Source organism: Theobroma cacao, chromosome 7 (assembly GCF_053813885.1).
Source record: "Theobroma cacao isolate CCN51 chromosome 7, ASM5381388v1, whole genome shotgun sequence".
In the NCBI taxonomy this organism is placed as follows: Eukaryota; Viridiplantae; Streptophyta; class Magnoliopsida; order Malvales; family Malvaceae; genus Theobroma; species Theobroma cacao.
The window spans coordinates 11371946-11399591 of NC_142645.1; the positions used below are offsets into that span (position 1 = coordinate 11371946).

The 27646-nt window shown below is 33.4% G+C and overlaps 2 protein-coding genes and 1 long non-coding RNA gene across 6 annotated transcripts; all 3 read right to left on the reverse strand.

Annotated features, from left to right (window-relative positions):
• Positions 1-103: 103 nt before the first annotated feature.
• LOC18594604 (G-type lectin S-receptor-like serine/threonine-protein kinase At1g11330) lies at positions 104-3550 on the reverse strand. 3 transcript variants are annotated; one of them, XM_088808336.1, is made up of 7 exons: positions 2370-3550; positions 1953-2063; positions 1611-1819; positions 1285-1495; positions 866-1103; positions 606-756; positions 104-512 (listed from the first exon to the last, which is right to left on the reverse strand). In XM_088808336.1, the coding sequence occupies exons 1-7, from the start codon at positions 3496-3498 to the stop codon at positions 201-203; spliced, it is 2361 nt and encodes a 786-aa protein (XP_088664462.1). In that variant the 5' UTR covers positions 3499-3550; the 3' UTR covers positions 104-200. The 3 variants fall into 3 exon arrangements, with proteins under 3 accessions (XP_088664462.1, XP_088664461.1, XP_088664463.1); XM_088808335.1 differs by having other exon boundaries at positions 2211-3550; XM_088808337.1 differs by lacking the exon at positions 606-756 and having other exon boundaries at positions 375-512; positions 2211-3550.
• A 7577-nt stretch (positions 3551-11127) lies between these two features.
• LOC18594605 (G-type lectin S-receptor-like serine/threonine-protein kinase At1g11330) lies at positions 11128-14838 on the reverse strand. Its single transcript, XM_018125114.2, has 7 exons — positions 13140-14838; positions 12937-13044; positions 12642-12850; positions 12341-12551; positions 11900-12137; positions 11641-11791; positions 11128-11549 (listed from the first exon to the last, which is right to left on the reverse strand). The coding sequence occupies exons 1-7, from the start codon at positions 14422-14424 to the stop codon at positions 11238-11240; spliced, it is 2514 nt and encodes an 837-aa protein (XP_017980603.2). The 5' UTR covers positions 14425-14838; the 3' UTR covers positions 11128-11237.
• An 8239-nt stretch (positions 14839-23077) lies between these two features.
• LOC148761665 (uncharacterized) lies at positions 23078-25717 on the reverse strand. 2 transcript variants are annotated; one of them, XR_016027574.1, is made up of 4 exons: positions 25595-25717; positions 24862-24945; positions 23929-23992; positions 23078-23134 (listed from the first exon to the last, which is right to left on the reverse strand). It is a non-coding gene; the product is annotated as an uncharacterized LOC148761665 (long non-coding RNA). The 2 variants fall into 2 exon arrangements; XR_016027573.1 differs by lacking the exon at positions 23078-23134 and having other exon boundaries at positions 23704-23992.
• Between the last annotated feature and the right edge of the window lie 1929 nt (positions 25718-27646).

Below are 27646 nucleotides of genomic sequence, written 5' to 3' on the forward strand. Positions count from 1 at the left end.
AATCAGTTTAATCAAATTGAGTTTAAATAGTTAGATTGTCATTCGAGTGGGCACACATATATAAAAAAAAAACAGCTCGCCTCAGCTTGAGGGTTGGGTTTTTTAATTGAGCCAAGCTGTAGCCTAACACTTGCATGCAATTGTTTATGTGAAATCTCTCATATGTTTTAGGTTGCTTAACGTACCATCAATCTATCTTCTTATCGGCCATCAAAGTCTGTAATAGTTACATCATTCACCGAAAATCTATCTTCATTACTTGGGAAGGACTCAACATCTTGGTTAATTTGTCTTTCAGTGAAAGCAGGTTGTTTTGGAGGAGGAAGATCCACTATCTCACTGTAAAGCATTGAAACTACTCTTGACATTGTAGGCCTGTCTTTAGCAAATTCTTGAACGCATAACAATCCCACATGTATGCATCTCAAAATTTCTTTCTCATCATAGCTCGGATCAGAAACCTCCATGTCTACTAAACCTAAAATGTTGTCTTCCTTCCACAATTTCCATGCCTGAAAACACAAAAGATTGAGATAACTGTATTAGACGCTTCAAAATTAGCACTAATTGGGCCATAATATGAGGCAATCATTATGTAGACTTACATATCCCAAAAGGCTAAAAGAATGCTGATTGTCATAAAAGCTTGTGTTTTTTCTTCTGCTAACAATCTCTAGTAATATAACTCCAAAGCTGAATACATCGGATTTCTCTGAAAATTGTCCTTGCATAGCATACTCAGGAGACATATAACCACTATATTTTAACATAAAAAAACACCATTTATATCATATTTTACACACATGTGTACTAGTAGTGTATTATGAAAAAGAAAAATTAGTTGATGAGAGAAACTTCAACTTACTAAGTTCCTATCACCCTTTTCGTGTTGGCTTGATTTTCATTCCCTCCAAAAATCCTTGCTATCCCAAAATCTGAAATTTTTGGATTTAACTCTTGATCCAGTAAAATATTACTTGTTTTTAGATCTCTATGTATAATCCTCAGTCTTGAATCTCTATGGAGATAAAGTAAACCCCGGCTAATTCCTTCGATAATGGTGAAGCGTTTATTCCAATCCAAGACTTCTTGTTTGATTGGATCTAAAAAAAATGATAAAACCAAAATTAACCATGTATTGCTATAGCCAAATCACTAAAACAAAGTTGACCAATTAATCTTTATAATGGATTTATCTTGAACATATTCTGATGCATAATAAACGTGTATGGCTACATGATTCTATAAAGGAAAATGATAGAAAAGGGACTAGCATGTTCTAACCGAAGAGAAAAGCATCCAAGCTTTTGTTGGGCATATACTCATAGACTAGCATCTTCTCTTCTCCTTCAACACAGCAGCCAAGCAATCTAACAAGATTTCGATGTTGGAGTTTAGAAATCACCTCTACCTCATTCATAAATTCTTCTAATCCCTGGCCAGAGGCTCTTGACAATCTCTTCACTGCTATTTCCTTTCCATCTTGTAATGTTCCCTGGACAGAAAAATTAGCTCGGTTAGTAAACTTTTGCATTTTTTGTCAAACTTCAGCAACGTAGTAGAAAGTCATTCAACAGACTATAATATATTTGCTGAAAATGGACGATTACCCTGTACACTGGACCGAAACCACCCTCTCCCAACTCTTTTGTGAGATGAAAGTTGTTTGTTGCAGTTGCTAGTTCCTCAAAATTGAATAGTGGTAGCTGCTGGAGTTTGACTTCAATTAAATTTTCTCCAACCACATTGTCAATAGTACATTTTTCCACGGATTTTCCTATGTTGAATAGCCGCTTCTCTTTGGTTTTCTGTTTCCTGCCTGAGATAGAAACAGTGAGAAGCATTGAATTGACATTTGACAGTTACCTAAAAAAGTGTCTTCCAGCAAGGATGATTAGAACAACAATGGTCTACATTTGACATTTGACTGCCAGCAAAGATGGACAAATTACCTCTATATTTAGCCATCCAGCTCCACAAGAAAAATGTAGAGATTGTAAAGATGATTATGACCCCGATCATTGCTACAATAATAATAACTGCACTTGTGTCTTTCTTTTTATCTGCAAATTGAGAACAGCAGTGAATTGATTTATGAAGACAAAACAGAATAGAGAAGATTCCAACTCTTCACAGGATACAGAGAACATCAAACTTTTAACTTCTAACATTTGTGTAACGACTATCGGATTGAAATTAAAACAAATTACCAAGTTCTGAAGATGCCACACGAATGTAAAGATCCACTCCACGACTGGAGTATTTTTGTATGTCAATTAAATCCCCGCTCCATAGCATACAACCAATGCCAGCGTCATATGCATAAGCCACACATGAACAGTTTTTCAAGCATTGATCTTCGCAGTTACCTTTAAGTGCAGATGACCACTCTGGAAAGGCTGGCACTTTCATCATCTCTAGCTTCAAAAACCCATGTTCTTTGCCTACTTCACTCCCACTGTTTACTTTTTGGCACTGTAAAGGGGTAGTCCTAACACATCCACTTGTCCAATTCTCTCTATTCCATTCCTCCCTATTCTTCGGCTTGAACCCCCTTAAACAACTGCAAATTGATGGTTTCTTTGCATCACAGCTACCAAATGCTCCACACTTTCCATAAACGTCACAATCATTTTCCGGAAGAGGAAACTTGTTTTCCCAGTCCCCCTTCCCTGCATCCCAATGTCGTTCTACCATTTTTCCTTGAGAATCAATTTCAAAATATAACAGCATAGACTTATTAGAAAAAGCATAACTAAGATAATAGGTTTCTTTTTCGTCATCTGCAACAAGATAGAATCCATCAAGATAAACAGAATTCATATGTATTAAACCAATAAAGATCCGACCATTCCATGGACCACTCCGACTATATGGCTGATTATTGTTCCAAATGATGAATTCTGGAATGTTGAGAGGCTCAAGGCTAATAGAGAAGTTACCGTCAGATGGATCAGAAGGGCTTTTCCAGGATGACAGCTGCACTTTCTGACCCGCTCTTAGATCAGTACTAATCTTCATGGTGGGAATGAAGGAATTAGAAGGATTTTGAAAACTCTCCCAAATGCTCATTCCCATATCATCATCATTCTTCAGGATAAGGTTTCCAGAGTCTAAAAGCAGGGCACTTGTATTAGAAACCAGATTTGTAACATTTGATGACCAAAGAATCTCCTCCTGTCCGTTCAAAACAACAAGGTTGCCATCCTCGGATATCTTCACCATCCCAGAGTAGTCCTTGAGAGGCTTGTTTCTGTTTGCTACCCATACCACAGTTTGTACAGGTATGTGATTGTACGATATCCCTACATAGCGATTGGTAGAATCAGAAAGGTTGAAGAATCCCAAGCGGAAAACTCCATTCTTGGAGATTATAACTTCAGGATCTTTGATGGAATTGGATGGTGTGATAGCGTCTAAAGCAGTGCCAAATTGTAGGCAAAAATAAGATAGTAGAGCTAGAGCTAATAAAACTAAGCCGATAGAACTATTCCCCATTACTTACATTCTTGTTTTTCGTTTAGTATGCAGGAAAAGCTATGAGTATATTTCTTCCTCCTTCTCCTTTTTTCTTCCTTTCTCTTCTTATCAAAATTTAAAAGCTCTAATTTTTCAACACGATTTAGTTGTGGTGAAGCGGTGATTATAGACTTGGACCATCTGAGTTGACTCATTCTTCACATCATATTTCAACAGTTAATAGTCAAATGATTAATTATGCTCACTTGTTTAATTAAACCTCAATCCAACTTAAATTTGATTTGCACTGAATGTAGCATAAACAGAAATTTTGTGTACACACCTTCTTCTTTCTAACTAGAACAATCTTTGAGATCTAAGTTGTTAAAAGGTTCTCTATTTTCGTATCTTTTTGTTACAGTGTTGAATACAATAATATAAGAGGACAAAGAGAAAGTTTAAGAAAACTATTTTGGGCGGTTCATTTTCTAAGGCTAGTATTACGGTTGACCCATGAAAGAAGGGATTTTAAGGCAAGCTGCTCTTATAATCTCTCCACTTTGTTTCCTAATGGCCAACACTCCCCCTCAAGTTGCTGCATACATGTCTCCAATGCCCAACTTGTCAAGTGAGTTGTAGAAGTTTTTCCTGGAAAGAGCCTTCGAGAGTATGTTTGCCAATTGGTCTTCAGGTCTAACAAATGGAAATCTGATTATTTTGGCTTCAAGATTCTGTTTGATGAAATGTTGATCCACCTCGACATGTTAGTATGATCTTGTTGGATTGGATTATGAGAAATATCAATTACTGCCTTGTTGTCACAAAACAAGTTTATTTCGGAGCTAGGAACAAAGCCAATCTCAGTTAGCAACCTTTTGAGCCCAAGAAGTTCGCAAAGGCCCTTGGCCATTTCTCGGAACTCAGCTTCAGCGTTGGATAATGCCACTACCTTTTGCTTCTTGCTTCTCCAAGTAACGAGATTGCCTCCTATGAAGGTAAAATAGCCCGGAATGGACTTCTTGTCAAAAATATTTCCTACCCAATTAGCATCTATGTAGCCATCAATGTTCAGATGATTATTCTTGGATAACATAAGCCTTTTTCTAGGAGAGAATTTTAAATAACCAAGAACCCGAATTACTACATCCATATGATATTCACTAGGACAGTGAATAAATTGACTCACTACGCTTACAGCGTAAGCAATTTCCTAGTGTGTATTCGATAAGTAAATAAGTTTTTCAACTAATCATTGGTACCTCTCTTTAACGATTGGCGCATGATCTAAACACTCTCCAAGCTTATGACTTTGATCAATTGGAATATCAGCTGGCTTACAGTCCAATAATCCCACTTCAGACATCAAATCTAGCACATAGTTTCTTTAAGAAAGAAATATGCCTTGTCTTGATCTCACTACTTCAATTCCCAAAAAATATTTGAGTCCTCCAAGATTCTTCATTTCAAATTTGGTTGCCAATTGCTTTTGGAGTCTAGAGATTTCTTCCAAGTCATCCCTTGTAATAATCATATCAGTTACTGTTGTGGAAACTGTCGAATTATCTCTAAAGAGTTGCCGAAGATCTTACCAAATTAATAGAATAAAGAAAGAAAGAAATCAAGCACACCCACAAGAACACAAGAATTTACGTGATTTTGTCTTTTGATGACCTACGTCCACAGGCACAACAATAGATAAAGATTCACTAAGAGAAAATCAGGAGATTATAAGAACAGTATCAAATTCACAACCCTTATCCCACGTACACCTAAATCACTCTCTCTAAATCTAGGTGATGATTATTCTTCAACCCCATAAGGTCCTTTTATAGGGGCCAAGTACAATAATCTTATCCTAATATATTAGGATATTTTATTCTAGTCAACTAGATTTAAAAACTATTTTAATAAGATATACTAGTTTAATTAGAATTAAACAATCCTAATCATACTAGAATTCAAGACTATCTTAAAATCTACATAGATTATTAGAGTTGTTACTTTTCCTAATTGGTGTTTTAGGAATAAAATATGATCTAAGTTGCTTTGTTGGAAGCCATATTTTTCATAGCCAAGCTAAATCGACCAAACCATGCCCGAGGTGATCGTTTAGTCCATACAATGCCTATTGTAACTTACAACAACCTTAGCCTTTGAAGATGTAGTGTACCCTAGTGAAATATCCATGTAAACCTCCTCTTCGAGATCGCCATGGAGAAAGGTGTTCTTTACGTCAAACTGATACAACTGTTAGTCTAAATTCACTACAAGAGACAACAAGACTATAACAGTATTTAGTTTTGCCACTAGTGAGAAAGTTTCCTGATAATTTATGCCATATGTTTGTGTATATCCATTTGCCACAAGCCTTGCCTTATATATGTCAATGGATCCATCTGCCTTATGTTTAACGGAAAAAACCCATTTGCACTTTACTACCTTTTTTCCTTTGGTAATGGGATGAAAGTGCATGTTTTAGTCTTCTGCAAAGTCTCCATTTCTTTCTTTATAACTTTAGCCCACTTTGGATCTATTAAGGCTTTTTGTATTCTGTTGGGAACATGGCATAAGGGTAGAGTATGCACAAATGCCTTCAGAGGTTCTGACAATTTTTGAGTGGTCACATAATTGGTAATTGGATGCTTTGATCTCCTTTCCTCAAAGTCTGAAGAGTATCTATTTGGTGGGTTGCCACGATTATGTTTGAAAGGTAAAACACAACTAGTAGAAGCATCCAAGTCATTAGTTTATGAAGGTGTAGTGGGAAAGCTTACCTTAAGAATATTCTCAAGAGAAGGGTCTTCGGGTATTGAAGAGAAAAGGATTTCATTTTCAGATTCAAATAACATAGATTCAACTCTTTCAAATTCAGATGACATAGATTTAACTCTTGGAGACATATTGGCATCCATTCTTGGAGAGATATCAACATTACCATTCATTTCCTCGCCGACTATCATTCCATCTCCATTACAAATTAGTGCTGAACTTTCTTCAAATCCTAACCATTCAAACTTGTCCAATTCTGCATTTCATCTCATATCTCCCTCTAAAGAGATGAATTAGATACCGATGATGGAAAAAGGCGTTTGACTCTAAAAAGGTAACATCCATAGTGACATAAGTGCACTTGGTGGTAAGGTCATAGTAATGATAGCTTTTTTTATGTACGGTGTACCCCCAAAAAATACAACGGACTACGCAAGGATATAGTTTAGTTTGTTGATTTTTATGAAAATGAACAAAAACGATACAACCAAAAACTTTGGGGGGAATTAGCAAAATAGTGGGCAAGGAAACGTGATTAGAAAACACTTGTAAGTTTTAAAATTTATGACTTCCAAACGCATCTGATTCAATAAATGTGCTGACATGGCAACAACGTCATCCTAGTGCTTACTAAGTATATTTGCCCTCATCAATGGCGCACATGCTATCTCTAAGATATGATGATTCTTCCTTTCAGCGACGTCATTTTACTGTGGGATTTGAAGGTATGAAATTTCATGTAGAAGACCATGGCTCTTGAAGTAAGCTTGAAATTGTTGATTAACATATTCACCACCATTGTCGGAAAGAAGTATTTTAATTTTAGTTGCAAATTGGATTAGAATCATTACATGAAAAAGATTAAAAAGCACTAAGTACCTCACCTTTATGTTTCAACAAGTAAAGCCAAGTATCTACAAATGTCACAAACCAACAAATGCTAGTAGAAGTAGGAGGGGTCCCTACACATCTGAATGTATTAAGAAAAAAGGGATATCACTTTTATTTAAGCTTATTGGATAACGAACTCTATGACTTTTGGCTAAAATGCACGTATTGCATTTAAAATCTGAATTATGTAAATTTAAAAATAAGTCAGGAAACAAGTGCTTTACATAACTGAATGACGGATCCCCCAAATGACAATGCCATAGCCAAATCTGTCTCTCCTTAACACTAGTCGTATGTTGCATGTTATTTGTTCTACTCGTACTAAAGTCGTCCATGTAACACAATACCCCCCTCTTAGTACCATGCCTAATGACCTCTTTGGTGAGAATATCTTGAGGAAGACAAAAAGTAAGATATATAAGTACCACACAACTAAGTTTCGTAGTAACTTGGCTTATAGACAACAATTTATTTGAGAGAGATGGAATTAGTAAAGTATGAGATAAAGAAAGAAAGGGTGATAAAGCAACAGTTCCAGCCCCTATTACTAGATATGTGACACTATTAGCATTAGCAATACTCGCTCGCCTTGGTTGAGTGATCTCTGAAAAGTCATTGGAGTTGAATGTCATGTGGTTGGTTGCCCTTGAGTCAATCATCCAATCACTATCATCACGTTTGTTAGAGTTAAGTAATGCTTGACCATAGTTACCTTGATTATTAAGAGTTGTTAAATCACTTGAAGATTCTACTTGTTAAGTGAAGGATAATTGAGTTTCAGCAATTATTGAGGCAACCTTACCCAAGTCGCCATCAGAGGCAGCGGCTTCACAATGTTTTCATGCCTTAAGTTCATTCTACTAGTCTAGATACCCATGTAACTTATAGCAAGTTTCATGGGTAGGATTCATATTTCCAAAATGAGTACACCCCCTCTTTCTAATTGTACTTTAGCCTTGGATGTTGCATTTAACTTTCCATTACTCATAGAAAGAGACCTTGTTTTTTATGGTGGTTATTGCTATCTTATCTTGATTCATTTAAAGCCATAACAACACCAATTGTAGTTTTTATGCTTGTTATCATTATTGCATGCCTGATATCTTCTCGTAGAACATAAGCATAAGCTTGTTCAACTGTTGAAATGGTTTCAACTACAACACATCACTTTGAATCTTGTCCAGTTGGTCCTCTAATCCATCAAGGAAGGTACATACTCTATCTTCTTTTAAGATGGAATTATATTTCTATATATCAACAACACATTCCATCAAATTAGGATGACGAAAGTTAATTTCTCTCTACAAGCCTTGATGTTATCATTGTAATATATTCAATGGATCTTCCAACTTGTCTCATTCTAGCCATTCGTCTCATAGATCATACACTTGGAATGTGTTAGTCCTATCAAAATAAGTTGTAACAATAGAATCCCATTCTATTTTTGCAGTTGGAAAGTGAATGAAATTGTTGATCAAGGTTGCATCCATAAAGTTGATCAACCACCCCTTACAATTGCAGTCTCAATTCCTTATTTTTGAAATGTTGGGTCTGTTTGTTGAGGTTGTGGAAAGTCTCCATTAATATATCACAATTTGTTTTTGCTTGAGATATACATCTCAACAACTTGGGACCATAAGGCATAGTTGGTGCCATCCAACTTAATGCTGATTTGTGTAGAGAATAAATCATTGCTTGGTGCGTGTGGTTGAAACTGATTTCTGGTTAAAAACTCCATCATCCTTGCCATCAAATCTTTTAAGATGGGGTTTGTATAGTTGCTGTTGTGTTTCACCTCATCAGTTGGTTCTACCATGGTTTCCGATCAGTTTTGAAATTTTTGTAGTAAAAGTCTTAAGATTTTGCTCTAATACCATGTTAAAAAGTTTTTTATTTTCATATTCTTTTTATTACAGTGTCGAATATAATAATATAGGAGTACTTAGAGGAAGTTTAGGAAAACTATTTTGGGTTATTCATTTTTTAAGGCTAGTATTATGGTTGACCATTGAAAAAAAGGATTTTAAGACAAATTGCTCTTATAATCTCTCCACTTTGTTTCCTATTGACGAGTCCTCATGCCACCATAAGTAGGATATATGACTTTTTGAATAAAGCCAACTTCAATGAACTTATTGACCTCAATCTTGATTTAGAAAATTAAGTTATGGTTAAAACTACATTGAGCTTGCTTGATAGGTCGAACACCTTTCGTTTACAATCGAATAACGCACAACAAATTTAGGATCAAGTTGTTGAAAGGGGTTTCCATGGGTTTGAAGTTGTTGATCCCTTCAAAGCTAAGACATTGTATGTTGTCTTAAATGAAATTCATATGCTCTTCAATATAAGCTTTGCTAATTAGGCAAAGGGTAGGGGGAGCTGTTTGAGTATGATTCCATGTATAGTAGCCAAATGTGAAAATTAAGAAAGAAAACAAAGTGCATAAAGAATTAATGATAATATAAGAGAGAGAGAGGAGATCTTGGTACTTATTGACGGCCAACAACTTTTTCTTTTTATATTTGATTTCTTAAATGACTATATTATGTTATAACTTTCTTTTGTTTGCTAAGTAAACTATGTTGACCGTTGCTCCAATTCTTGGCTAACTTCCAAATAGTGTGCAATATTGGATAATAGTCATGATCAAAGAAAACTCACCAGCATAATTGTGTGTAATAATAGTCTTGGATTTAATAACAAATTGACTACCAATTTACTTTTCAAAAAAAAAAAAATAGACTACCAATTTGGTAAAGACCACAAGCATTCTAGTAGTAAAGAGAAAAACCAAGCCTTTTTTATCACTTTTTCTAAAAGTAATCTTTAACAGTTGGTTTTTTTGGGTTAGTGCAATGATCTAATTGCCAATAAACAAAAAAAAATTAAAAATAAAAACAAAAAAATTGAAATTTTTTAAATAAGAAAATAAGATAAAAGGAGTAATTGGTTGTAGTATATTTTTTTTATTTTAGACATATAATTTATTTAATTTTAATAATTTCATGAAAATATATATTTTTTCACTTACATATATATATGTATGTATTTCATATCTTTATAATTTGAATGTTAACTGATTGAGAATCGATCAAATCATGATTTACAAATATATCATTTTTTAATATTATTATTATGAAACTCAAATATTATATTTAATAATCCACATGCAACAACAGATGTGTAACATGAACTAAACTAGTAAGATATAAAGGAGCTAAGTTATTTGTGAGGTAGATCTTGATGAATACGTCCAACTAGGTTCCAGCTTTTCAATATTCAGCTCAAGTGACTCTCAAGCCTAATTGAGTTCTTATTTTTTTAATATTTTATATATGTATACATATATAATAAAATATATTCACATGTTATCTTAATTATATAAATTTTAATTATTTCAAGCTTTAGGTCAAGCTCAGGATAAATTTGATTATTTTATTTTAATTGATCATAATCGCAGTCTAGTCAAATTGAGCTTAAATAGTTGGATTATTTTTTGAATCTACCTAAAAAAAAAACAGCTTGCCATTTATATGCTTGACTCGGTACGGCTACACCTCCAGAATCCAATTGTTTATTTGAAATCCCTCACTTTTTTTTTAAAGTCACTTAACTTAATTTATCTTTTTAATTTAAGATTATATTTGATACACTAACAATTTATATAATCTATAAAAAAATTATTTCAAAATTTTCAAAGGTACCTTAATTTATAATTACATATTATATTACACCTTTAAATTAAAACAAAAGTTTAATTTATATTGAAATGATAATAAAAGCAATTTGCTTGTTATCGGCCATTAAAGTCTGCAATAGTTACATCATTCACCGAAAATCTATCTTCATTATTTGGGAAGGACTTAGCATCTTGCTTAAGTAATTGGATTATTTTTCAAGTCAACTTCTAGAATCCAATTGTATATTTGAAATGCTCATATTTTTTTCAAGTTACTTAACGTAATTTATCTGTTTACTTTAATATCATATCTGATGCACTAACAATTTAACTAACAATTTATATAATTATAAATAAATTATTTTTAATTTTCAAACGTAACTTAATTTATAATTGCATACTATATTACATCTTCAAATTAAAAGCAATTTGCTTCTCATCGGCCAACAACGTCTGTAACAGTTACATCATTCAACGAAAATCTATCTTCATTATTTGGGAAGGACTCAGCATCTTGGTTAATTTGTCCTCCAATGAAAGCGGGTTGTGTTGGAGTTGGAAGATCCACAATCTCACTATTAAGCATTGAAACTACTCTTGACATTATTGGCCTATCTTTAGCAGATTCTTGAACGCATAAAAATCCCACATGTATGCATCTCAAAATTTGTTTCTCATCATAACTCGGATCAGAAACCCCCATCTCTACTAAACCGAAAATGTTGTCTTCCTTCCACAATTTCCATGCCTGAACACAAAAGATTGAGATATAATTGTATTAGATATTTCGAAATTAGCACTAATTGGGCTATAATAAGGCAATCATTATGTAAACTTACATATCCCAAAAGGCTAAAAGAATGCTGATTGTCGTAAAAGCTTGTGTTTTTTCTTCCGCTAACAATCTCTAGTAATAGAACTCCAAAGCTGAATACATCGGACTTCTCTGAAAATTGCCCTTGCATTGCATACTCGGGAGACATATAACCACTGTATTTTAACATCAAAATAACACCATACATTATATTTTACACATACGTATAGTAGTAATTTATTATGAAAAAGAAAAATTAGTTGATGAGAGAATCTTAAACTTACTAAGTTCCCATGACCCTTTTTGTGTTGGCATGATTTTCGTTCCCTCCGAAAATCCTTGCCATCCCAAAATCTGAAATTTTTGAATTTAAATCTTGATCCAGTAAAATGTTACTTGCTTTCAGATCTCTATGAATAATCCTCAATCTTGAGTCTCGATGAAGATAAAGTAATCCTCGACTAATTCCTTCAATAATATTGAAACGCTTTTCCCAATTCAAGAATTGTCGTTGGACTTGATCTAGCAAAAATTAAATAAAAAGACCAGAAATTAACCATTGATTGCTGTAGCCAACTTACTAACTCGAAGTTGACCAAACAAAGCAGTGCAATTAATTGTCAAAAAGGAATTAACTTGTTTCTATGTTGTGATGGATAAGAAACGTGTCTGGCAACATAATTCTACAAAGGAAAATGATAGAAAAGGGATTAGCATGTTCTAACCGAAGATAAAAGCATCCAAGCTTTTGTTGGGCATATACTCGTAGACTAACATCTTCTCTTCTCTTTCAACACAACAGCCAAGTAATCTAACAAGATTTCGATGTTGGAGTTTAGAAATCACCACCACCTCATTCATAAATTCTTCTAACCCCTGGCCAGAGGCTCTTGACAATCTCTTCACCGCTATTTCCTTTCCATCTTGCAATGTTCCCTGCATAGAAAAATCAGCTAGTTAGCAACCTTTTTGTTTTAGATCAAACGTTGAGCAACTTAGTAGAAATGTCATCTGTCACACGATTACCCTGTATACTGGACCGAAACCACCCTGTCCTAACTTTTTTGTAAGATGAAAATTGTTTGTTGCCCTTGCTAGTTCCTCAAAATTGAATAGCGGTAGCTGCTGGAGTTTAACTTCAAATAAATTTTCTCCAACCATGTTGTCACTAGAAAAATTTCCCACTGCTTTTCCTTTGTTGAATAGCAACATCTCTCCAACTTTCTGTTTCCTTCCTGAGATAGAAATTCGTGAGATGAAGCAATGAATTGACAGTTACCTAAAAAAATTGTCACACTACCGGTAAAGATGGATACATTACCTCTATGTTTAGCCATCCAACTCCATAAGAAAAATGTAGAGATCGTAATGATGATTATACCCACGACCACGGTTACAATAGCAATAACTTTACTTTTCTCCTTTTTATCTGCGAATTCAGAAACCTAGTTAATAAAAGTGCAGCAGCAAAAGCATATAATTGAAGCAATTTAACAATATCTGGTCGAACTTCAAACAATTTACCAAGTTCTGAAGATGCCAGTCGAATGTAAAGATCCACTCCCCGACTGGGGAATTTCTGTATGTCAATTAAATTTCCGCTCCATAACATACAACCAATGCCAACATCATATGCATAAGCCACACATGAACAGTTTCTCAAGCATTGTTCTTCGCAAGTTTCTTCAAGTGGAGATGACCACTCTGCAAAGGCTGGCACTTTCATCATCTCTAGCTTCAAAAACCCATCTTCTTTGCCTACTTCACTGCCATTGTTTACTTTTTGGCACCCTAATAGGGTAGTCCTAACACATCCACTGGTCCAATTCTCTCTATTCCATTCCTCTCTATTCTTAGGCTCAAATCCCCTCAAACAACTGCAAATTTTTGGTTTCATTGAATCACAGCTTCCAAATGCTCCACACTTTCCATAAACATCACAATCATTTTCTAGCCAATTGTTGCCCCAGTCCCCCTTCCCCTCATCCCAATATCGTTCTACTAATTTTCCCAGAGGATTAAGTTCATAGTATAGCAACATAGACTTATTAGCAAGAGCATAAGTAAGATAAACGGATTCTTTTTGGTGATCTGTAACAAAGCTAAATCCATCAAGATATACAGAATTCATATTTAACATTCCAATGAAGATCTGACCGTTCCACGGGCCACTCCGAATATACGGCTGGTTATTGCTCCAAATGATCAATTCTGGAATGTTGACAGCCTCAAGGCCAAAAGAGAAGTTACCGTCAGATGGATCAGAAGGGCTTTTCCAGGATGACAGCTGCACTTTCTGACCCGTTCTTAGATCAGTGCTAATCTTCATGGTTGGCGTGTAGGCGTTAGAAGGATGTTGAAAACTCTCCCATATGCTCGCTCCATTATCATCCTCATTATTCTTCAGGACAAGGTTTCCAGTGTCTAAAAGCAGGGCACTTGTATTAGAAGCCAGATTTGTAACATTTGATGACCAAAGAATCTCATCCTGTCCGTTCAAAACAACAAGGTTGCCATCATCGGATATCTTCACAATCCCAGAGGAGTCCTTGAGAGGCTGGTTTCTATTTGCTACCCATACCACAGTCTGAACAGGTATTTGATTGTACGATATCCCTACATAGCGATCGGTAGAATCAGAAAAGTTGAAGAATCCCAAGCGGAAAACTCCATTCTTGGAGAGTATGACTTCAGGATCTTTGATGGAATTGGATGGTGTGATAGTGTCTAAAGCAGTGCCAAATTGAAAGCAAAAACAAGATAGTAGAATTAGAGCTAATAAAACTAAGCCGATCGTTGTTTTCCCCATGCCTTACTTTCTTGTTGTCCTTTGAGTGTGCAGGAAAAGCCATGAATATATTTCTCCTCCTTCTCCTTACTCTGACTTTTCAACACGATTTAGTTGTGGTGGAGCGGTGATTATAGACCTGGACCATCTGAATTGACTCATTCTTCACACCATTTTTCAACAATTAATAGTCAAATGGTGAATTATGCACACTTGTTTAATTAAACCTCAATCCAGTTTAATTTGATTTTGTTGTGATTTGGATAGTTTCCAGAAAGATGAAGAACCGAGACTTTTGCCATAGAAAACATGAAGAAGGAGGAGGAATTTAGAAAGGGGTATGCTCAACCACCCACAGAGATTCTTCTTCATTTCAGTATAAGAACAAAGCTTGATACCCGTACAATCAATCAGAAACAAAATGACAATTGAGCAATTTCATGGAATATTTTCCTGTGGCCGATTAGCAATTGTACAAACACTCGTGGCCGTTATAAAACAGGCTAAACAAAACGACCCCCTTCCTAGCGTTTAAGGAATAGCAACAACTATAACAAATATTAAAATAAAATTGGTAAAGTCTCATTTAAAAACTATCACGTGAGTCCCTTTTCTTTTCTTTCTTCAAACCCGTTTGTTTGGGCCTAAACTTTATTAAACACTAAGCTTGAATCTATTTTATCAAAGTAAAGATTAGGGACGAAACTAATCAACTTTTGTTAGGAGTTAGAAATAAAAGAATAAGTGTTAAAAATTTTAAAAAATAATATATTGAACTTAATTAATTATTAAAAAATTGATAATAAAAAATAATTTTATATAACATGTAAATTAAAAAAAAACTTACAATAATATTTTAAAAAAGTTATACTCCATTATATTTTCAGAATTTAAATTTATTAATTAAAAATTATGTAATAAAAAATATCCATTTCTTTAAGATTGAGTCTTAGACATTTTGATTCACATTGCTCTTGTTAATGAGTTGAAATATTGAGGCTTGATGGCTCAAAAGTTTGTTAATTATTTTCAACCTACTTATACTTTAATCAAACTTGAAAAAAAAATTAATACATTCAACATCCAATATTTTTATTTTATTTCTATTTAAACTTGTAATACTGAATATAAAACTATAATGCATAAAATATAAATAGTTAAATATGATATACAAGATTAATAATTTTGTCTTATATAATTAGGATTGTTTAAAGACTATATATTCAATATAATTTTCTTTCAACTAAATATAAAACATAAAGCATGTCACGACCCGGAACCTCCCTCAGGCCCATGACAATCGCCGCGACGTCCCGATTGACATTCATTATCCGGAATGCCAACCGGAACCCCACAAGGCTTACATATCAGTTTCTTTCCTTTCCTGTGAGCAATCATTGTTAAATATCGAGTTTTTAGAGAATATATACTATTTTAGATAAAAAAACAATCAAAATAAAATTTTCGCCACACAAGGGTAGTTTGGTCATTTTTTTCTCAAAAATTTCGAAACTGGCTAAAACGTAATATACAAGTACAAAACACATAATTCATATTCAAAATGAGTTTAAAAGTCTAAAATCTTCATTTAAAACGAAATCACGATTATTTGAATATAATAAGAAAATAAAAGAAATATTAAGGAAAATATTCTATTTTCTTATAAAACAATATTTATAGAATTATACATGAATAATTTTTATAGCGTAAAAGCTAAATAAATTTATACATACTGAAATACAGTAAGCCAAAATATTTAATTTAATTTACAATAACCAGAGGGCCTCCGAATAAACAAAAGTAAAGAGGACTGTGAACCTACGGTTTGGAAAATACAGATCTAATGGTAGTCTTCGATGAGATCAGCTATCTACAGTCTATACTGAACCTGAAATGGGTGGAAAGGAGTTGGGTGAGATTTTGCAATCCCAATGAGTAAACAGACATTATCATAAATATCTAAAGGCGAGTAAAATGGAGGCAAGTTTAAACAACAAATTTCAACCCATTTCATAATGTTTCCAATTTATTTCTTAAACCATAAAATATTTGTAATTTACCAAAACAGTTGTTAAGGCTTATGTCTTTTATTAAAACAAGGCTCAAGCCAAAACTAATCCTCGGGGATACCTTGGCCGAGGCATCTACCCAAGTCCGCCAAGGGTGTTAAAATATTCACACGTGAAACACATTTTTATTTTTAAAAACCAGCCGTTCCTTGGCGTTGGCCGAGTTACACATTCACGTGGGGGTTCGACGTGAAGTGAGCTCTAATACTACCCCAGGAGTTACCCTGCTCGCATCTACAACCGGAGTAACTATATAACTGGGTTTACCGTGCCTCTCTAATAGGCAATCCACGGAAACCCGTCACTGCAGTGACTAACCCACCAATTTTAATAAAATTTCGACAGTATAACGTGGCTTTTATTTATTTATCCAGCCTGCATAGTAAAACAACTTACATAAATTTCCCAATGCATTCACAAAATATAGCCACATATACTCATTTCTCATAAGCTATTCCTAGGAAAATATATATTTTTCAAGTCAATTTGTAGCCTCCAATTACTCAATTTCATAATCAATACAATATATTTTTATTTATCACATTTATTCCTAAAACATCAAAAATCCCGTTTTCATTTCATAAAATACATAAAGGGCATTTAAAAATAAACTCTAGATAATTTACAATAATAATAAGTTTACTCACTGTTTGTACAAACTAAAAGCTTTCTAAACGCCCCGATCACTACTCGTCGGGTACGACTTCTTTGCCTTTTCCGGAAGGCTCTCCTCCTAGACACATTACAAAAATTTACACAATTCATCACATTGATGCTAAATCACTATATAATTAACTTAAATCCTATACTAATGCATGGTATGAAATGCAATAGCCTAAAACGGCTTAAACGCGGTATTAACCTATTTTTGACACTTTGCCCGATAAATTACTAACGCTCTCCATTTTAGCTCTAAATCATTCCATTCTCTCTCCAACATTTCTAACCATTAAATATCAGCCAATAACCTTCTAAAAACAACAAAATCAGCTCACTCCCTTCCTTGGAAAATTCGGCCAAAAATGGGACATTAACTCGGTTAATTTTTTACTTTGTTTTTCTATCACGTTTAATCGTTTTTCATCATTTTCTCTTCATTTCCCTTAGAATAAAATCAATTCATCATCATTGTACAGCATTGAGCATCCAGCCAAGAGTGGGTATTGTGAAAATTTAATGATTTTTTGCCCAATTTAATTTCTAGACACATTTAACTAACTAAAACTATCAATTTAACTAAAAATCAAAACCTAAAAATTTCAATTTCTCTCCCCTAGAATTTCATCCAGCCCTTGATATCACTTTTTGATCTCTCTCCTCAAGCATGCTAAATGGAAATAAAGGCATAGGAAAGGTAGAAATCAAGCTAAAATCGAAAAATCTTACCGTTAGACGCGTAAACGGTCGAAAACCGTGAATTTCCCTTTGAATTTTCTTGTTTCTCTTTGGTTTTTCTTTTTTTCTTCCTTTCCTCTCTATTTCCTCTCTTGTTCTTCCTTATGGCCGGCCAGCACTTAAAATTTGGGTTTAAATGGGCTGACTTGTCATTAAAATAATATCATATCATTAAAAAAATGCCACATGTCACTTTCCCATTGGCCCATTTTTAAAATTTCATCCATTTGTTTCCAAATTTTCACCATACACTTGTCTCATATATTCATAGCTTAGATAAAATTCTCAGACTCATCCAAAGTCTCGGTGGAGTAATTTTTGAAATTTACACTTTTGCCCCCGTAAAAGTCAAAAATTACATTTTTGCCCCAAAAATTGAAAAATTGCCCATAGACATATTTCTCATCCCTTATACTCATACCATTCTCCAATTTGTCAAATTTGATCTAAATTCTCTCAAAATCTAAAATTTTATCCGTGGGTGGTAAAATTACGATTTTACCCCTACACTCCAAAAATCACCAGAATTAAACTTTTTCACTTCCTATCATTAAATTATACTCCAAATAGTTAGTCTTGGTCAAAAATTTTTCACTCCATGATCAAATTATTATCTTAGGTGGCAAAATGACGATTTTGCCCTTAAATATCAAAATTTCCAATTTTATTCCAAATGAACCCTCGAACTCCGAACAATAATTTTTAGTCATTCCTGGACTATAAAATATTAAATTTCATCCTACAATTCTTATTTGAACTAGTTCGAGGTTAAATCAATTCAAGTGTACCATTAGGTACAATACCGAGTTTCGTCTATTCTTAGGTGCTTTTCCTAGCATAATAACATACTACTCAGTGCATGTATGTCATGACATGTATTTATAGGGTCGGGTTTTACAAAGCATATATGAAAGATATACTCAAGATAATTTTCTTTTAAATAATCAGAATTAATTAAAAAATTATACATTGATGAAATTTTAAGTAATAGTGCAACACTACAATTTATATTTGAGAATTACATAATAATTTATTAATTTTAAAGATTAAAATCATGAAAAATAAAATCCACATAATAGAAAAAAAAAAGAATGTAGCAAGTAGAAGATAGAACTCACATGTAACATAACCAAAAAGAAAAGAAAAAGAATATGGCTGATAGCTCGTAGAAATTTGAAGAAGAAAATCTAAACTTAGAATATATGGACAAATGATATAAAAATATAATTAAAAATAATAATAATAATTGAAAGAAGAAAACAAAAAATGTCACGACCCGGAACCTCCCTTAGGCCCATGACAATCGTCGCAACGTCCCTAATTGAAACTCATTATCCGGAATGCCAACCGGAACCCCGCAAGGCTTACATATCAGTTTCTTTCCTTTCCTGTGAGCAATCGTTGTTAAATATCTAGTTTTTAGAGAATATACACTATTTTAGATAAAAAACAATCAAAATAAAATTTTCGCCACACAAGGGTATTTTGGTCATTTTTTTCTCAAAAATTTTGAAACTGGCTAAAACGTAATATACAAGTACAAAACACATAATTCATATTCAAAATGAGTTTAAAAGTCTAAAATCTTCATTTAAAACGAAATTACGGTTATTTGAACATAATAAGAAAATAAAAGAAATATTAAGAAAAATATTCTATTTTCTTATAAAACAATATTTATAGTGTTATACGTGAATAATTTTTATAGCGTAAAAGCTAAATAAATTTATACATACTGAAATACAGTAAGCCAAAATATTTAATTTAATTTACAATAACAAGAGGGCCCCCGAATAAATAAAAGTAAAGAGGACTGTGAACCTACGTTTTGGAAAATGCAAATCCAATGGTAGTCCTCGATGAGATCAGCTATCTACAGTCTATACTGAACCTGAAATGGGTGGAAAGGAGTTGGGTGAGATTTTGCAATCCCAATGAGTAAACAGACATTATCATAAATATCTAAAGGCGAGTAAAATGGAGGCAAGTTTAAACAACAAATTTCAACCCATTTCATAATGTTTTCAATTTATTTCTTAAACCATAAAATATTTGTAATTTACCAAAACAATTGTTAAGGCTTATGTTTTTTATTAGAATAAGGCTCAAGCCAAAACTAATCCTCGGGGATACCTTGGCCGAGGCATCTAACCAAGTCCGCCAAGGGTGTTAAAATATTCACACGTGAAACACATTTTTATTTTTAAAAACCAGCCGTTCCTTGGCGTTGGCCGAGTTACACATTCACGTGGGGGTTCGACGTGAAGTGAGCTCTAATACTACCCCAGGAGTTACCCTCTTCGCCTTTACAACCGGAGTAACTATATAACTGGGTTTACCGTGCCCCTCTAATAGGCAGTCCACGGAAACCCGTCACTGCAGTGACTAACCCACCAATTTTAATAAAATTTCGACAGTATAATGTGGCTTTTATTTATTTATCCAGCTTGTATAGTAAAACAACTTACATAAATTTCCCAATGCATTCACAAAATATAGCCACATATACTCATTTCTCATCAGCCATTCCTAGGAAAATATATATTTTTCAAGTCAATTTGTAGCCTCCAATTACTCAATTTTATAATCAATACAATATATTTTTATTTGTCACATTTATTCCTAAAACATCAAAAATCCCGTTTTAATCTTGTTCTCATAACATAAAATACATAAAGGGCATTTAAAATAAACTCTAGATAATTTACAATAATAATAAGTTTACTCACCGTTTGTACAAACTAAAAGCTTTCTAAGCGCCCCGATCACTACTCGTCGGGTACGACTTCTTTGCCTTTTCTAGAAGGCTCTCCTCCTAAACACATTACAAAAATTTGCACAATTCATCACATTGATGCTAAATCACTATATAATTAACTTAAATCCTATACTAATGCATGGTATGAAATGCAATAGCCTAAAACGGCTTAAACGCGGTATTAACCTATTTTTGGCACTTTGCCCGATAAATTGCTAACGCGCTCTATTTTAGCTCTAAATCATCCCATTCTCTCTCCAACATTTCTAACCATTAAATATCAGCCAATAACCTTCTAAAAACAACAAAATCAGCTCACTCCCTTCCTTGGAAAATTCGGCCAAAAATGGGACATTAACTCGGTTAATTTTCTACTTTGTTTTTCTATCACGTTTAATCGTTTTTCATCATTTTCTCTTCATTTCCCTTAGAATAAAATCAATTCATCATCATTGTACAGCATTGAGCATCCAGCCAAGAGTGGGTATTGTGAAAATTTAATGATTTCTTCCCCAATTTAATTTCTAAACACATTTAACTAACTAAAACTATCAATTTAACTAAAAATCAAAACCTAAAAATTTCAATTTCTCTCCCCTAGAATTTCGTCCAGACCTTGATATCACTTTTTGATCTCTCTCCTCAAGCATGCTAAATGGAAATAAAGGCATAGGAAAGGTAGAAATCAAGCTAAAATCGAAAAATCTTACCATTAGACGCGTAAACGGTCGAAAATCGTGAATTTCCCTTTGAATTTTCTTGTTTCTCTTTGGTTTTTCTTTTTTTCTTCCTTTCCTCTCTATTTCCTCTCTTGTTCTTCCTTATGGCCGGCCAGCACTTAAAATTTGGATTTCAATGGGCTGATTTTTCATTAAAATAATATTATATCATTAAAAAATGCCACATGTCACTTTCCCATTGGCCCATTTTTAAAATTTCATCCATTTGTTTCCAAATTTTCACCATACACTTGTCTCATATATTCATAGCTTAGATAAAATTCTCAGACTCATCCAAAGTCTCGGTGGAGTAATTTTTGAAATTTACACTTTTACCCCCGTAAAAGTCAAAAATTACATTTTTGCCCCAAAAATTGAAAAATTGCCCATAGACATATTTTTCATCCCTTATACTCATACCATTCTCTAATTTGTCAAATTTGATCTAAATTCTCTCAAAATCTCAAATTTTGTCCGTGGGTGGTAAAATTACGATTTTGGCCCTACACTCCAAAAATCACCAGAATTAAACTTTTTCACTTCCTATCATTAAATTATACTCGAAATAGTTAATCTTGGTCAAAAATTTCACTCCATGATCAAATTATTATCTTAGGTGGCAAAATGACGATTTTGCCCTTGAATATCAAAATTTCTAATATTACCCCAAATGAACCCTCGAACTCCGAACAATCATTTTTAGTCATTCCTGGACTATAAAATATTAAATTTCATCCTGCAATTCCTATTTGAACTAGTTCGAGGTTAAATCAATTTAAGTGTACCGTTAGGTACAATATCAGGTTTCGTCTATTCTTAGGTGCTTTTCTAGCGTAATAACATGTTACTCAATGCATGTATGTCATGACATGTATTTATAGGGTCGGGTTTTACAAAAAAAATTTGAGTTGAGTAGGTATCTGGGATATTTTTTGTTATTCTTTATTTGTATTAATTATTAAATAAAAAATTATTTTGAGGGAGCCATTACAAGAATAAATTAAAAATTTTAAAAATTTTATATGGTATAAAAAAAATTTTAAAAATTTTGGAGAGCCGTGCTAAAGGAGGCTCTGCCCCTACTAAGGGTAATTCTTCAACACACTTCCTTGGTCTTGTTTGGTAAACTCTCAATTTATTTCTCAAAAACTCAAACCTGTCTTTGCTTACTTCTTTAATGAAAATATCAATAAGTTGAAGATCAGTGTGCCAATATGCAAGCTCAATTTCACCATCCTTTATAGTTTCTCTCAAAGCACGAAATTTGACACGAATATGCTTGGTATGATCGCGCTACACAAGATTTTTAACTATTGCTGTAGTTGACTGGTTATCAACTGTAAAACCCGACCCTATAAATACATGTCATGACATACATGCATTGAGTAGTATGTTATTATACTAGGAAAAGCACCTAAGAATAGACGAAACTCGGTATTGTACTTAATGGTATACTTGAATTGATTTAACCTCGAACTAGTTCAAATAGGAATTGTAAGATGAAATTTAATATTTTATAGTCCAGGAATGACTAAAAATGATTGTTCAGAGTTCGAGGGTTCATTTGGGGTAAAATTGGAAAATTTGACATGTTCCTTAGATTTTCTCAAAAGGGAACCTCTTATGCTTACATTAATATTATTACTATCTGTACTTTTTGGACTACTCGATTCGAGTTGCCATCGGCTCTTAGCAGTAGAATCTAGCGATCCCTCGCTAATATTATGAGAGGCGTCGGGACTACCGTCTCTCCTAGACATGGTGTATGTGTCACCAGCGCACCTCAAAACCTATATGCAATCAAATAGTAATTGTTTAATTATTTATGCATCTAAAAAATAGGTAGATTTCTATATGTAGATGCATACATTCTATTCAATCTAACCTAACTTAACTTAACTTAATTGGACTTGGGGCCACGCAGTGTCAGTGTAGATTTCTTAAAACAACCTTAAAATCAAAAACTTTAAAATCCAAAGCTTTAAAATCAAAATATCTGATCTTTAAACCATGCTCTGATACCAATCTAAATTGTCACGACCCGGAACTCCCCATCGAGCCCGTGACAATCGCCGCGAGGCCTCGACAGACATTCTTCACCCCGAATGCCGATCGAAATCCCGCAAGGCTTAGCATCAACTTCCGCATCTCCCCGGTGAACAATAATTATTAAATCTCGCATTTAAAAAAATCATAAGTCATTTTCAAATAAGAACAATAAAATATTATTTTCTGGCTCATAGGGGCATTTTCGTAATTTTTCGTCAAAAATCTCAAAACTTGCTAAAAATGTAGTAGGTAAGTAGAAAATATATATTTAATGATTTAAAAACAAAATAAGTATCTAAAACGTTCATTTGAAAGCAAATTGTTAACAACTAGTACTATTCAAAAATAATCAATAAAATATTCTATTTTCTTATAAAATAAATTTTTATAGAAATATTCGTAAATAATTTTTCGCACATGAAAGTAAAGTAAAAATTGTATGAATAGAAATACAGATAACCAAAATATAAGTTTTGATCTGCAATGACACGTGGGCTCCAATTGACCAAGAGGATGTAAGACTGTGAACTCTTACTTTCTATAATGCAGTTCCGAGCTTAGTTCTCGTCCTACTCGACTATCTACAAACTGTCCTGAGCCTGAAAAATGTATAGGAAGAAGGGGTGAGATTTTATAATCCCAGTGAGTAAACAGATACCATCTAAAGTATCTAAAGCCGAGTAAATGGAGACAATTAAAATAAGTCATCATACCGTAATTTCATTACCTTTCAGTTCATTTCAACCAAATAAAATCAATCCATATAAATCGAGTAATCAACTTGGCTTATGAATTTCTTAAATCTTTGGCTCGTGCCAAAACTCATACTCGGTGATACCTTGCGCAGGGCATCTAACCGAGTCCGCCAAGGCTATTAAAATTTTGTATACACTTAAAATATATTTTAGTTTGAGAAAAATACAGCCGTTCCTTGGCGTTGGCTGAGTTCCCCTTCACGTGGTGGTTTGGCGTGAAGTGAACCCTAAACTTTACCCCAGGAGATACCCTACGCGCCTCTCCGTTCGAGGTAATAATATAATGGAGTTTACCGTGCCCCTCTAATAGGCTGGTCCACGGAACCCCCTCTGCAGTAAATAATTAATATATACTCCACCAATTTAATAAAATTCATTCTAGCATGACATGGCAATTTATCGCAATCTAGCCTCTCAAGGCTGAATACACAATACAAATAATTCTGACACCAAAATCAATTTAGCCATTCATGCTCATATATTGTCATAAGCCATTCAATTTAAAACCATAAATTTACAACACAAGCAGACAGTCTCCAATTACTCTATTTTCAAAACCAGTATTCGATTTTTCAGCAAATTTATAAAATCATTTTATAAAATCACAATTTCTCCTAAAACATAGCAATTTACCATTTAAACCCATTTTCCATAAAATCACACAGTTGTATAAAACTACTATAGATAATTAAGACGATAATAAGTTTACTCACTATGTCTAGAATGCAGACTTTCGAAGCACTCTGTCTACTGGTCCTCGGATGCAATTTCCTTGCCTTTACTGGAGGACTCACCACCTTGACACAGTACAAAATCGAGAATTTCACTAAGTTGGTACTAAATCAAAATTAAACTAATTTGGACTACCAATGCATGATATGGAATGCAAAAATGCACTGGTAACTATCTAAATCCGGTATTAGCCTAATTCGTCTTATCACCCGATTAAATTCCTAACGGGTTCGTTTAAACTCCAATTTAATTCTTTTCAGTTTCTATACCTCAATTGCACCCAAATTAACTTAATGTCCCTCAGTGTGATGCAAATTATCAGTCCCAACAGAAAATTACGAAAATACCCCTAGTGGGTAAAAATTCGTATTTTTGCTCCGAAAATTCCCATTATTTTTCTAGGCTCATAATTCATTATTCCTTAACCAATTCTCCTAGAATAAAATCAAACTCATCCTCACTCACTACATGGTAAATTCAGCCATTAATGGTTGGGGGAGAAAATAAATTCTTTTCTTGTTGTTTTGTTTCTAAATATGCTAAACTAACTAAAAACACTAACATAAATTAAAATCAAATAAATCCAACAACTTTCTCTCTCCTAACCCATTTTTTCAGAATTGAATTCATCATGAAAACATGTAATTTAATCATGGAAAATAAAGAGAAATGCTTGGGAATAAGAAAACTCAAGCTTAATAGAAAAAATCTCACCTTTTTCACTTAATTTCCTTGAAAATTCACACTTTTTCTTTGATTTTCTCTCTCTAGGGTTTTGTTTTCTCCTTTCTCTCTCTTGTTTCTTGCTTGGCCGAATGTTGAAGAAGAAGAATGGGTGGGCTGATTTTTTTTATGCCTTTTTATTGTTTAATGAAATAATATTATTTTATTCATATTTTAAATATTTTATTAATTCATTTTTTTTCTAGCCATCCACTTGTCCTATTTTTTTCACCATGCATTCCCTTTGACTTATCCAAGTCTTAAGTGAAATTTCCAGATTTTTCCAAAGTTTTGGTGGAGCAAATTTTTCAAAATTACACTTTTGCCCCCGAACTTTTCAAAAATTACATTTTTACCCCAAAAATTGAAAATTTTCCATAATGCATAATTTTCACTCCTCATACTCATTTCACACTCCAAATAATTAAATTTGATCAAAATCCTTTCAAAAAATTAAATTTTCGATTCCGAATGGTAAAATTACCATTTTACCCTTTTACTCTAAATTATACCGAAATTAAAATTTTTCACTTCTAAACCTCAAATCTTACTCCAATAAGTGAAATGGGGCCAAAAATCTTTTCTAAAAATTTCCATTTTGTCCCCAGGTGGCAAATGACCATTTTACCCCTAGATAGCGAAAATTCCAGTTTGACTCCAAATTGATCCTCGAACTCCGAATCACCATATTAACCCATTCTGGGACTTTAAAATTCTTAATTTCATTGTAAATTCTCTATTTGATCTAGTTCGAGGCTTAAATCAACTTTATTGTACCTATAGGTACAATACCGACTTTTGTAAATTTTTCAAGACTCTCTTAGCATGTAAACATGCTATCCACCACATGTATGTCATCACAAATATTTCTGTAGAGTTGGGCTTGTCATCTTCTCCCCCACTTGGATCAACCATATGATCCTCCTTCTTGATTGACTTCGACATCCGGCTAAATATTAATATTTTAATATTATTTTATTAATAAAATATTATTTTATTCTAAAAATTTTATCTTGTCTCCTTGGTACCAAAAATACCTTATTATGCCTCACTTGACTTCCAAATTGCCTTTTATCTCATAAATTCTCCTCCGATAAAATTATTATTATTTTATTATTATTTTATTATTATTTTCTCACTTGCGAAACATTTTATCCTAAACTACTCCTTTCGTCTTTTATCACTTTTAAACATTTTAATTGACCTCAATTTGCATTCAATCAACTTTATTTATCACCATATCAAAGTATGGGGTATTTCAATCTCCCCCACTTAAATAGAATTCGTCCTCGAATTCCCGTCGATGTTGCGTTATCAATCTCCTTCTATGATCCTACTCCTTGTTCCTTCTATAGGGACATTCAATTTATTTCCCTCGTTCACCTTCAGTTCAATTAAATGCTTTATTTACGGCAATTATCATCCTTTAGAATCGGATCAGTAATACTTTTCACAACCATGATCTCTTATATCTAGACACTAAGCATGCCTTTATCACCATTATTACATTTGAACCATAACTTCATCTCAATTATACCGATTTCGATCACATATCATACTTACTTATGTATACCTATTCATCGTTTTATTAATTTGCTCCATACCAATTTTCTCAACCTTGATTCATCCATCTTATACTGGTCCAAACCCTTCCTTTAATGGAGTTCCATTAAAAACTTAAACAATTCAAGGTTTACTTTCAAAGTCATTAATAACTTTAATCGTTCATTACATGTCTGTTAACACTTTAGCTCACTAACCTCTCTGGACACTATTTCAAAATCTCCCAATTACCGAGAACCATTCTTCACTTCAGTTAGTAAAATTATCAATTTCATATATACATAGATACATGCATTTTCAAATCTCAACATCTCTCTTTATATATAGGAATCCATGTGTTCACATGCCTTGGACTACATTCCCCCTTTATTCATCCATATCCTAATCCTAGTTTCAATATAATAATTCTTATAGTGCATGTCAACCTTCTTATTATACTTGTGTATAACTTCATATCATTCATATCATTTCCAACCATAT